The 13,643-nt window shown below is 36.2% G+C and overlaps 2 protein-coding genes across 2 annotated transcripts in view; one reads left to right on the top strand and one right to left on the bottom strand.

Annotated features, from left to right (window-relative positions):
• LOC135703419 (membralin) overlaps positions 1-13,643 on the top strand; it is a 255,673-nt gene that overhangs the window by 170,748 nt on the left and 71,282 nt on the right. The gene's annotated exons all lie outside the window — the stretch shown is intronic.
• On the bottom strand, positions 12,828-13,564 carry LOC135703358 (cuticle protein 19-like). The gene is made up of 2 exons (XM_065224552.1): positions 13,444-13,564; positions 12,828-13,384 (listed from the first exon to the last, which is right to left on the bottom strand). The coding sequence occupies exons 1-2, from the start codon at positions 13,453-13,455 to the stop codon at positions 12,857-12,859; spliced, it is 540 nt and encodes a 179-aa protein (XP_065080624.1). The 5' UTR covers positions 13,456-13,564; the 3' UTR covers positions 12,828-12,856.

The following is a 13,643-nucleotide window of genomic DNA, read 5'->3' as shown; positions in this document are numbered from 1 at the left end:
GTCCCATTAACTTTACAACAATTGTAGGAACTTTGGAGAAGTTCTGAGGAATGAAAGGTAATGCTGAGAATTTCAGTGAAGCTCTATAAACAAACTGCAAGAACATAAGGGAAGCTAACACGCTGAAAATATGAAAAACTTACTGGAAGCTGTAAGAACCTCAAAGCGGTTATTTTAGCCTCCGAGACTTTTCAGGAACTTTTATGAAGTTTCTAGAATTGCAGAGAACTTCACAGGTGTCAAGCGAACTTGAGAAATTTAGAAAACTTTATGGGTATTGGGCAAATTTTTAAGAAGTTCTAAGCACCTCAGAAATGCTAGATAGATTGAAAATGTATAATCGTAAATTTAGATAAATTCAAGATAGTCCCATGATGTGCTGTTAAACAAATCGAGAACCCTTAAGATAAGGTGTTCTGCAAATTTCAGGGAAGTACAGAGACCTTCAGAAAATTTATGAAAACTTCAGAAATGTTTCATCAACTTTGCAGAGGTCCAAAGAATTTCAGGGAAATTTAAAGGAGTTTACGGGAATTCGATTTATTTCTGAGCAGAACCGAGATCTTCAATAAAACTAAGAGCTTTATGGAAACTTCGAGAACATCAAGACAGTTCAGAGAATCAAAAGGCAGTTCAAATTATTTCAAGGAAATATTAGAAAGCTTAAAGAAGTTTCGTCAAGCTCAGTGAGTTTCCGAAAACTTCAGCAAAGCTCCGAGAGAATTCCAGGAAATTTTATGAACATCCGGAAAACGTGAGAATATAAGGCTGTTATATCTTGGAGATTTCAAGAACTTAAAAAAATGCGAAAATTTAGCTTAGTTGATTAGAGAACATCAGCAAAGTTCCATTAAAGGGTGTCCACGATGAAATTGCCACACTATGAAATTGCTCTAACTTTTTAACCGTTGGGTAGAATTTAATGAAAATTTGGGTGGATTCAGTTCATAGTGCATTATTTACATCCTGCATGTTTTAAAGTCCTGTGATCAAAACTCGCGGAAATGGAGTTGAAAGAACAGCTCGTGCGTGATAAAATCTTGCGCATTCATCACGAGAACAAGGATCTCTCGCATCGTTCCATCGCTAAAACGTTGGGAATCGCGAATTCCACGGTGTCGCGAGTGATTAAGCGGTTCGAGGAACGGTTGACCACCGATCGGAAGCCCAGAAGTGAAGGAAAAAGTATTCCGTACAACACCAAAAATCACAACCGCGTAGTTGGGGCCTTCAACCGAAATCCGAACGCCTCTGTTAAGGATGTGGCTAAGAAGCTGCACCTAAGCCGAAGTTTTGTCCAGAAGGCCAAAACTAAGGCTGGGCTTCGAACGTTCAAGGTACAAAAGGCCCCTAATCGCGACGAGAAGCAGAACAAGTCCGCCAAAACCCGTGCCAGGAAGTTCTACCTCAACATGCTGACGAAAGTTGAATGCTGCATCATGGACGACGAAACATATGTGAAGGCCGACTTCAAACAGATCCCCGGCAACCTGTTTTTCACGGCCAAGGATAAGTTCAGCGTTCCGGAGCATGTCCGCACTCAGAAGATGTCCAAATTTGCGAAGAAATTCCTGGTTTGGCAAGCCATCTGCACGTGCGGGAAGCGGAGTGCACCTTTCGTGACCCAGGACACGATGAACGGACAGGTGTACATAAAAGAGTGCCTCCAGAAGCGGCTGCTTCCTCTCCTGAAGGCCCACAACGTCCCAACAATCTTCTGGCCGGATTTGGCCTCATGCCACTACTCCAAGGACGTGCTGAAGTAGTATGCGGACAATAAGGTCAATTTCGTGCCGAAAATGTTCAACCCTCCCAACACTCCGGAGCTCCGCCCCATCGAGAAGTACTGGGCGATTATGAAGCAGCACCTTCTTAAACGACCTAAGGTAGTGAAGACAGTCGAGAAACTGAAGAAAGTATGGGTTTACATGCAAAAAACGGTTGATTCACAGGTTGTGCAGAATCTTATGGCCGGGGTTAAGGCCAAGGTGCGGGCATTTGCGTATGGACTGTAAATAAAATACGAGTAAAATGGTAAAATGAAGTTTAATAGTTATTTCTCAATCCCTGAAAATTTGATGGCAATCGGATGAAAACTCGAATTTTGCGAATCAATTTTGTGTGTGGCAATTTCATCGTGGACACCCTTTAATTAAAAACCGAGAAGTTTTAGCAAGCAGCGATATCTTCAAGAAATTCCAGAGAACTAAATTTAGATATTTTTAGATAGTTTAATGATATTCAGCGAAGTTCCGAGTACTTCGAGGACGCTCAGATCTTCTTTCTTCTTCTTCGCATTTCAAGCTTATCGCTTATGGCATATTAGCTTATTGTGCGCTCTCAACTTAGTGTTCTAGATGCACTTCCACAGTCATTAATTGAGAGCTTTCGATGCCTGCTACCATTTTTGCATTAGTATAATTGTATGGCAAGTACAATCATACTCTATGCCCTGGGAGTCGAGAAATTTTCCAACCCGAAAAATTCCTAGATCGGACCGGGAATCGAACCCAGTTACCTCCAGCATGGTTTTGCTTTGTAGCTGCGCCTTTACCGACTGCGCTAAGGGACGCTCAGATAGCTTCAGAATAATCCCATTAACTTAAGCAAATTTGCAGCGAGTTCCGTGGAATCATAGGGTATTCACAGAATTCTATGATTGAACCTAAAACGTCAGAAGCGTCAGGGAATCATAAATATATATCAGAAAATTTGCTGGATTATTAAACAAATTTAGAGAACTTCAAGTAAGCATCGATAAGTTCAGGGAAAATTAGTGAGCGTTTATAATGGTTCTAATACTTAAGGAAAATTTGTCGAAACTTCAAGCGAAATCAATTAATTTCAGTAAAGTTGCGGGTTCTTAAAAAATACTGGGCAGTCTAGAGAACTTAAAAAAAATCAGTTATCGTTTAGGCAGTTTTAATAGCACCAGGAAAGTCTAGACTATTGAATAAATTTTATATTAGTGTCGATGATTTAAGGGAAGTTTTATGAACTTCAGTGAACTATATTAATTATTTCGATCTAATTCCATAAAACATCGGAAAACTTCACAGAAGGACACCATTCTTCAGAAACAAAAACAAAATATTTATTTTTTAAGTTTATTTATTACTGAAGATTAATCCACTGTGAATCTTTAAAGTTCAAAGTGTGAATGAAAATAACGAGAAAAATTAAATGGTTTTATTTTAAAATTCATTATTTTCTTTAAAATATCCTTAATAAGATAATTTTTAAATTCTTTGAGACTTCCAGGTATTTTAAGAAAACAAAAAAATTCCTGAGAATTCCCGGTTTTCCAGATTTTTGAAGTTAGTAGACACCGTGACTAATACCGTGGGTTTGGTTATAAACTTTCTATTGAATCTTTCGCTTTAAAGATTCATATCGTACATAAGCGTTTATGAGATACTTATTGAATAAGTCTAAAACATCAAACATTTATTTGATGCACCTTTTCTTAGGTCACTTTTTAGTCACTATTTGGTCACTTGTTTATTCAACATGGTCACTAAAATCACTATTTCTGACAGCAGTGATCGCTACCAGCCCTGAGATTGGTATTTTTTGTTGCCAGTTAACCGATTGGAATTAAAACCAAAATTAAGTCCTAATATTTCTATATATTCGCAGAAAGCTAAACCAAATTTCACGAGACAAGACTTCCACTTCTAATATGATTCCGCCCTTTTTTGGTCGGTTTCATTGAATTGAAATGAATTGAATTGCCATGGTGATCTGGGACGAGGCTCACGTCCAAAGTCGCTGGTCCACCGAGCCCTCCGTGTGCGAAAAGCGAATGAAAGAAATACGAAAGGGATCAGTTTCAAGAAGTGACAGTTTTATCAGATTCCCCAATTAACCATACTCAAGAAAAGTAAGAATATACAAACTATATTGCGACTATATGGTTACTTGGGTGCTCATATGGTCGTCAGAATGGTTCATCGGTTGCGAAGTGAATCTAAATTAAAAAAAAAAAATAAATTGACATTCTAAGATCACGAATAGCTTATTTGGTTGTGGAGTAATCTCTTCTGAAAGATGAAATTTTTAAAAATCTCGAAAATCCAGGGTTGTATCCGAGAGGGATCTAGGTACTTCAGAGCGAAATCAAAAAAGGTGCGTTTTGGCCAAGTTTTGCTCAAATCGGTGTCATCGACCACAGGTGGTGTACCCACTTGAGCTGGAATGACCCATATTCTCAATAAGTTTTGAGAAGAGTGTTAAGAGAGTTCTTACGAGAACTCCAAAAATTTTTGAGGGAACTGAGTTCTGATGAGGGCATTCAATTCAAAGGCAAATTGAAAAATCCCAAGATTTTCGAATTTTTAGAGTATAATTTCAAAGAAAACTCTTCTCAGAATTCTTGGAATTCCAAGGGTAGAAAAATTCAAGAGAATTCTAAGAAGAATTCCAGGTGATTTTAGAGGAAAACCCTATGACAATTCTGAGCAAAATTTCATGAAAATTCTGTGCTGTATTTATTGAAGAAATTAAGCTACTTGTGTTCGACTGAATTAGTAGGTAATATTTTTTCGAATTATGTCCCGGCAGCAGTGCTGTGAATTCTCAAAATCATTTGAACATTTTGGATGAAAATGAGAAAAGTAGCTATTCGTTATCAAAGGAGACCTCCTTTGAATGGGTATATCCAAGGAATCAAAAATATCTTCAAATGACAAAATGACAAGCGAACAACGAACCGAATGATAACGCTATGTCAGAAGTGGAAAGCAATAATGATATAATCTTCTTCCTTTTTTTCATGACAAGCAGCTCATGCGAAACAGTTTACTCGGGGCAGTAGAAGGGAATGAGCAAATTGTTGGCAAGCTGCTTCACGAAGTAAAGCCGAAGATGATACACGTGTGTTAATGGCAATTTTTTCGTTATGTCTTTTCTCGATTCAGATCAAGCTATGTCCTCATCCATGAATATCGCAACAAAGCAGGCAAGCAACATATCGTTATCTTTCTACCACTCCGATCGAGCTTTGTTACAGAGCGAGTTTGTCATGGTAGTCGTAGCAACCGATTTGTCTGTATCGTTGGTTGCTTTATGTGTTTGGATTCGCTGGTGATATCAGTTGCTTAGTCATTTGACGAAGGCATGGACTCTTTATCATTTGAGAAACGCTATATATCATTCAATTGAGTGTAACCTACACATAAACGGAGCTCTGGTCGACCACGTTTTCAGAAGAAGACCGTGCCCGTGAATATTTTGGATCGTATCCAGCAAGTGAAAACTTTAGCAACTGAACTTACTGCTCCATTATTTTGGATTTTCAATATGTCACTGGTATTCGGAAACTTCCCCAAAATATGGAAAAAACTCGTTTGTTGTGTCTATCTTTAAATCGGGCAAAAATTCAACATACGTAGTTCTCGTGGTATAGTCATTATCTCATGCATCCCGAAACTTTTCAAGGCGATTGTAAATGAAACCTATTTCTTCAAATTAAAAACAGAATAACTACTATGTAACACGGCTTATTCCTTGCATGCAATGGATAACGGAAACCATGTAGAAGTTTTATATGCGGATTTCAGGAAAGCGTTTGATCGAATTGACACACCCATGCTTCTATTTTAACTTCAAAAAATAGGCTTTCATTCCATACTCCACAAATGCCTTCAATAATATTTAATTAATCGCCATTAAATGTAAAATTAAAAGGAAAGGCATCAAATCACGTTGATCTCACTTCGGGAGGACCCCTTTTATTTACTCTATTCGTCAATGACATCTCTTTCATTTTTCAGAAATTGAAATCTTTAATCTATGCTGATGACATTAAACTTTTTTTTTTTAAATAAAAGATGCCGCAGACATTAACACATGCATCAAGGAAATACAAATATTCCATATTTGGTGTGATAAGATCCTGCAACAATTGAATTTTAAAAATGTAACTCAATTACCTTTACCAACTGGGAGAACTGGGAAATCCGGGAAAAAACCGGGAATTCGGATTTGCCGGGAAAAATGCGGGAAAACCCAAATTGCACCGGGAAAGATAATGTATACTCATCCTAGGTAACATTTTTGGTTTTATCATAGTCTTGTAGGCCATAATTTGATCTTCAAGAATCATTTAAACCCTTATAAAACTAGCAATTTTACATGAAATCAATCAATTTTTTAATATACATAATTATATTCATTTGTTTACACTTCTGTTTACAATTTTCATATTATGCTTTCACTCAAAATTACAAAACAAATCTATTCTATTCTTTCACTTGTTGGAGCATGTGGAGCTACCACGATAGCTTACAGAGTATTTTTTTAGAATTTCTTTTGGTTGTCATTGGATGAACTTGGTTATTTTGCTACAGTTTTCCGAGTAAAGTAGTGTTAATATAAAGCCTAACCGAGACATATCTTGTCACAAAGCTACTTGAAGATAGAGAAGCAAATTCATGCCAATTAATAAAATGTCCGATCTCAAACTCCTTGCATACCCGATCATGCTTGTCATGCAAATGTTCGACACCGTACACAATCAACGAACTTAAAAAAAAATGAGATGATTAGTCCAGAGATAAATAAAAAATAATTTCTGCACTTTGTGCTAATTAGACACACAAGATTAGTCAGGATATCGTAGAATACCTTGATTAGCCTGTAAAATATAAAGATCTGAATCCATACCTCTCATGCTGAAGTCAATGTACTTGATTATTTTAGAGATAAATCATCCAGCTCAAACGTAGGGGTAATCATCATTATTATGAACTTAAATCTAACCGGGATAAGTCACGGATGATCAATGAGTGTTAAAGTTACTATTATATATAGTATAATATATAATAATATAATATATAATAATACAATATTACTATAACCTATTATTCCAAACCACACAAGCAACATTTCATATTTCAATGTGGTCTTTAAGCCAATTCTAAGCGTATAAGGCCTTTCAAAACCATGATAAAACCAAAATTGTTACTTGAGCAATTATATTATGGGGCTTCCCGAAGGATTACCCATTCTATCATTAAGTCGAATAATCGTATTGATAATCTTAAATTATGTTTCGAACGGAGACTCAAAATACCCATAAATGAAAATCGAACAAGATATGTATTAACCTGTACAATATCTCCAATACAATTTAAATATTTTGGTAACACATCTTTGTATCCACAAAATGTTTTGGGTATAAAAAACTTCAAGATCTAAACTCCTGGAAGATTTTAAGAATTTTCAATACTGCGTATTGATTTATTCTTTTTTCAACATACCAAAACAACATTTAGGTTAAATTTTTGCAGGATACCCTTTGATTTTATACGAGTTCATGCTTCCATGAGCTTTTGGAGATCTAGATCAACAACATATTAATGCAAATCTTATCTCATATTTTCTGCAAAATTGACGTATTGTAGAGCAATTCTGCTGAAAAAATATGATTATCTTTAAACAGTTATTTTTCAATGCCTTCTTAGTTTAAGGCAGCGGTTATTTTTTTGGCCTTTAGTAGAAAAGGAAACATACCCAATATAACAATGGCTTTAGGAAACAAGAAAGTAGAAAAGTTTGATAGAACCAGTGATCTGTTATCTGTGTTATCTTAGACTCAAAGCTTACTTTCCCGATCGCATAAAATCTCTGATCACGCCTTCCTTCTTAAGAGAAGTAAAACCGTTGGTCCTCGGTTCATGAGTTGATGGGTCGATAGGTAGGGTGAAGAGATTTGATTTTAAAGGAAATTTTTGAGAATATTCCAAATAAATTCTGTATAGAGTTTTGAGCGAAAACAGACAAATCTTGAATAGTTCGAACGCAGAAACAAATTCAAATTCAAGAAAATTTTTGCTACCTTCGTAATTTCCAATTTACTATGTATTATAGCGCTTCTTTCAGCTTAATCGCATTCGATTTAATGCTTGATTTCATTGTCTATCGCATAACCGGGAAAATTACCAATATTCTGAGTAAAATCCGGGAAATAATTTGGTGGTCACCATGCTAAAGAAAACCACTTCATTGAGTTCAGTTGATCTAAATTTTCTTTTGCAAAGATTTATTTGATTTTGTTCAAGGTTCGATGTTTTCTGCTGGACCACTTCCAAATGCATTGAATATGATTCCCGGCAAAATAGTTGCACAAGCGCGAACCAATTTCCCACTTTCCGCATCGATTCCTATGCATAGGAATTTCGACTACTTGTTAGAAGTGAAATCATATCGATGATTTTTTCTTTCGCCGTCAAATCAAGGCACCAGCATCGGCCAATTTCGAGCCCAAAACGTATACAACTTTCCCTTTCCCAGATATTTGGCGACACTCGAATTAGATGATGATGTCGGTGACGATACTGTCGCTGACGACGACGATGACGGCGACAGCAGTGTGCACAATAATTAACTTTTAATCTCTTTGACAAATATTTTGAAATTTGATTTCTTTCCATCGACCGACCGGTTGGTGCCTAGTTGAGGGGGAGGATGAGCCACGGGAAAAATGTGGACGGAAAAGAAACTCAGTTTCATAAACAACTTCAAACAAACGCGGGGAAACATTACAATCTGTATACACTTGTGACACGACCGTCTGTGGATCAGTATACCAAACAATCCGAGCCAAACAACGAGAGGAGGAAGCAGGAGGTGGCAGAATTGGGCGTGAATGGAAAAATGATGGAAAACATTTTAGCAACTTAAATTACGCGCCTCTTATGAATTTTATCGCGTTTCGAGCTACTTTCGGAGTGTTGTCTATTACTTTTTTGATGCTATAGGCACTCTTTGCTGTTGGTGTTGCTCGGAAGCCGGGTAAGTCCTAATCATCAAGGTGTGCGATACGGAACAAGATACGTACGCTGTTTGTTGTTCATAGATATTGCCTTCGACGTAACAAAAAAAAAACCTGAAGAAAGAACCTTGGATGAAGTTTCAACACAGCCTGGCAAAAATCGTAGAGCTGGGCGTGGTATGACATTTACATATATCTTAATGTGCGCGTGTCCTTTTGAATGGCACCATTCTACGTTGATGACACATTTCCTCCATTGACAGCGCTTATTCTGATAACTGTTGAATACTTATTCAATTTCTTCGATGAAACTATACGACGAAAACTGCTTCCAATTTGACCGACTCTTTTCTGACACGTCAAGTCATAATTTCCTAAGAATTTCATTTAAATTGTCCTATTTTTTTAATTTTCCTCAAAATATGATCTTTATGATATTTTATTATGAATTCCTTTGAAGTTCGTTTCTTAAACTATTCGTTTGAAATTATCGTCAACATTATGTTTATTTTTTTAATTCTCCTTAAACCCTGGTATCCTCCTCTATATTCAAATACAAATCACTTCCGAATCACCTAGGAATTCAATCCAATCTCTTCCCAGATATATTTTGGAATTTATCTTAGATTTTCTTAGGATTATATACAAATTTGCTATTCTGGTCAGAGCTCCCTTAGATTGTTTCCCTCGATTAACACTTTGATTCTTTTTAAATCTACCCCACATTTCCATAGGTTTTCTTGGCAGAATTCTATAAACAAATCTTTACATTGTTAGTTCCCTGAATGTTCTTTCAAGTTTCAAAGTCATGAAAATATGTTAGGTGGAAGTCTATTTTTTCCAAGATCCCACATTTTGAATATTTTCTCAATTCCAGATTGATTTTTTTTTAATTTCCAATTCACGAAGATTTTTTCGAGACGATAAACAAATGTTAAAACCAATCTTGGAAATTTTCTTACATATCGTTTCTTGCTCAATATGAACAACTGGGAATATGTTAAGATTTTCCCCGGGAAAACCGAAAAAAAAATCCGGGAATTCCAAAATTAAAATTTTCTGACCACCCTGAAATTGTGACTCTTCATCAAATCTACCGGTACGCATGGAAAGGTAAGTACATTTAGAAGTCATTTCCGATAGAAACAATAAATATGTTAGTCATATCCGTTCAAAAAAGAGAGGTAAAGTGCGGGTTGTGCGTTGTATGATGGACGAGATGAGCATTAAGGATGGATTAGATGGTGCAGTGTGCTAGGAATGACGATGAATGAGGTTCGTCTCATTTGCATCGTGCCTTCTGAGTTCAATAATAATAGAAAATCATATGTTTTGAAAGAGAGTCTTTTAAGTGGAACAACCTAATATTATCGAGCGAAATTTCACTTAAAATTAAATGCATTGTATGTCCTCCCTATGTCCCATTCTAGGGGGCACTTTGATTATGAAAGCACTTGTAGAGTAGCAAATTTTCAGTCCAATTAAATTTATTGTGATTGAAAAGGGTTACATATAAGTTTTCAGAACGGTCTGTGAAAAGTGTGCAACTAAGGTTTTCATCAGAGGGTCTTTCAACGTATTGGCTGGTGAAAAAACGAGTTGAGAATGTATAGCGGAATTCACATACTGTTTAAAATGTCAATAATTTTGTAATGTGTTCGACTACACATAAATAATATTCCCTTGTTTAATAAATATTCAGAGAATATACAGTTTCTTTTTTTATAAATCATTTGATGACCATCTCTCCCAACGTAGTGTTTTTTTTAAAACATTTCCACTGTTATTAATTAAGAGCGTTCTATGCCTCCCATGCATGCATTTTTATACCGTATGACCAGGAAAGTTTAGAAAATTGACTACCACTTAACTATTTTGTCTGTACATTTAATGCCAAATAATCGTTATTCGAAATTACCATTATGCTATTTGACTTTATGCCAAACGGCACTATACGAAACGACTTTCCAAATGAGGTAGCGCCTTATGCTTCAATACACTCAGGTCTTTTTTTACACGGGGGATACGTACCGTGTAAACAAAAACAGTGTAAAAAAAAACTACGAGATTTTGATTTTTCGCATGCTTAAATGTTTTAAAAAAATCGGATTTTGATGCCATTTGTAATTAAAGCATGATATGGTCCATATAGACATATTTAAAAAATTCTGTATTTACACCAAAAATTGTGATTTTTTTTAAGTATGTCATTCGATTACCTATAGCTTGAAACGGATAATGTGTTTAGAATCAAGTCGATAGGTTGTATCGTTGTCGAGAAATCGTTAAAAACGTACCGTGTAAATCGTGGAAAACCGTGTAAAAAAACCCGTGTAAAAAACACCGCGTAAAAAAAAACCGTGTAAAAAAAGACTTCAGTGTACTAACCCCAAGTAGCATAATTATGTTCCAAAAAGTTGCAGCAACTTGTTTATAACTGAAATAAGTCGTATATACGTTTCCAAGACCAATTTATAACAAGGGTGCTACTAGGGACACTTATCGTTCAATACTAACACCAAACGTGACTTATGAGTAATGAAGTTGACACAAAACTCTAACATGATTTATGATTGTGTGTGTGTTTGAAGGGAATATTTGACTAAAAGAAGGTTTTGATAACACTTATGCCACTCACACACATATCGTATATTTTGAGCATTTTCATGCCAAATGAGGAATCGTAACATCTTAACCTTCTCTGATTTTCATAAAACATTGCATAATTGTTTCACATTTTTGAAAAAAAACCAGTCATTTTGGATCTAGTATTTTTGCAAAAATTACGTCTATGTGATTTTTCAATAAATTATAGCACAAAAACGGCACTTCTGATCAAAATAACGTCTGAGACAAAGTTGTAGACACAAATAAAGTTTTTCTTGGAAAATGTACCCGTTTTTTAGTAAGAGTAAAAATTAAAAATATGCTAAAAACTCAAGTATCTCAAAAAGTATGTCGTCAATTTTACTTTTTTCAATATTTGAGTTTTTATCACTTTATTAGATTTTTGCTCAAAATTACAACAAAAAAAAAACTTCCCTAAAGTCCTTACTTTTCTTAACAACATTGTCTCAGACGTCACTTCGATCAGAAGTTACATTTTCGTGCTACAGTTGATTGAAAAATATCAAAAAAGCGATTTTGAAAAAAAAAATGACAAAATCCAAAATACCCGAATATTTGAAAAAAAAAAAACAATTATTGTCCATAACAAACACATATGCAAAGTTTCATTCAAATTCGAGAAGATCGAGTCGAAAATCCAAATTTGTATGGTGTTTGGTCTGGAACTGGTCTCCGGTGAGCTACAATGGATTACCAAAAGTGTAAGGTTGAGGTCACAACTTCTTATTCGAAAATATAATTTAATGAGATTTGATTATGTTTCCAAATTACTTGATCTTAGAACCGAAAACATGTTAACATCCATTCATGTAAACTTGTATTTCTTTCATCCAAAATAGCAACTTGCAAGAAATGTAGCATACAATTTTTGGATTATTTAAGGAAATGTCTAATTACTTTACATGATCTATAGTGTAAACTTGTTTGATATATTACGATCAATTTATGTGCATCATATGTAACAGATATTTACACTTCTTTTTCGAACTGTGTACTTCTGTAGTAATGAAAACCACCAACAATAATCCAGTTTAAAATCAATTTGTTTCCACTAGCGACACCTGCTGTAAAACTCAAATAAGTTTCCATTCCATTTCCTTCAAATACGCACCCCTTTTGCACTGATGCTGCTACCATGAATCGAAATTCTAGTCCCAATCATCGTTTACATCTTGTTTCCCCATTAAAATAGGCAAACCGGGTTTGATAACAATCGAAAAGAAACACATAACAGCAGAGCTCGGTATATCTTACCGTAGCGCACCCTGAAGAGATTATCTACCCGCGTTACGGGATGATGTCCTTATACAAATGATTGGAAATTTGTTGTGCATTGCTTTATAACAATTAATTTATTTACATTCACTCAGTAAGTACTTATACCTACTACTCAAAGCGATTTATATCATGATGCATCAGTACACAGCCGGTAAAATTCTCTCCATTCGCCGTTCAGTTATGACGAACCTTGTTCGAAATCATCCACGGCTGTGGAGAGTATTGCTGGTAGATGTGCATACTGGAAGTGGCCTCCTTATTATCCTCACGGTTCTGACGATGCTCTGGTGCATCAACAACTGGGTACACTTTGATCGCATGAACCGCAACAGCCTCTACCGGAACTGGATGCTGACGCCGTTCCGGCTCGTAGCGTACCACGGCGTTGAATCCGTTTCGATCGTCGGCGCTGTAGTTCACTATACGTTCCGTACCATCGGATTCCATGACTCGGTACTGACCACGAACTTGGTCACCGTGACGGCTTTCGTGTTGACTTTTCCAGTCCCCACTCCAGTCGTCCCGAACGGCATAGCTATACGCGTAATTTGGATCTGAGTGTTGATCTTCATCCTGTTGATGTTGCGGCCGGTGATCTTGCTGTTGCTGTTGATTCCGGCTTGAGGACGACGCCTGACGTTGTTGATCATAGCGACGGGAAGCAGCGCTCGTTATCACAATCAAAGCGGCTAATATCAACAGCTGGGAATAATATAGTTCAATTAATCTGTCCATTGATAATTTCACGACAATGAATTTACCTTCGAAGCCATTTTCGGTAACACGTTGTTAGATGTAGCTTATTCACGCAGTCGTATCAAACTGATGACTGTATGAGCTTGACAAGCCCTCTTTTATAGAGCTTTTAGAATAGCTGAGAACAAGCATTCTAGAAAGTGAAACGTCCATGCACCGACTGAACTGGGTAGAAATTAGTGTTGAATTTCATCCGGACGCATCT

The sequence above is a fragment of the Ochlerotatus camptorhynchus genome, unplaced genomic scaffold, assembly GCF_037179485.1.
Source record: "Ochlerotatus camptorhynchus isolate MF236.1 unplaced genomic scaffold, CSIRO-AGI_Acam_v1.1 ptg000213l, whole genome shotgun sequence".
NCBI classification, from domain to species: domain Eukaryota; kingdom Metazoa; phylum Arthropoda; class Insecta; order Diptera; family Culicidae; genus Ochlerotatus; species Ochlerotatus camptorhynchus.
This window is presented reverse-complemented; position numbering and strand designations above follow the sequence as displayed.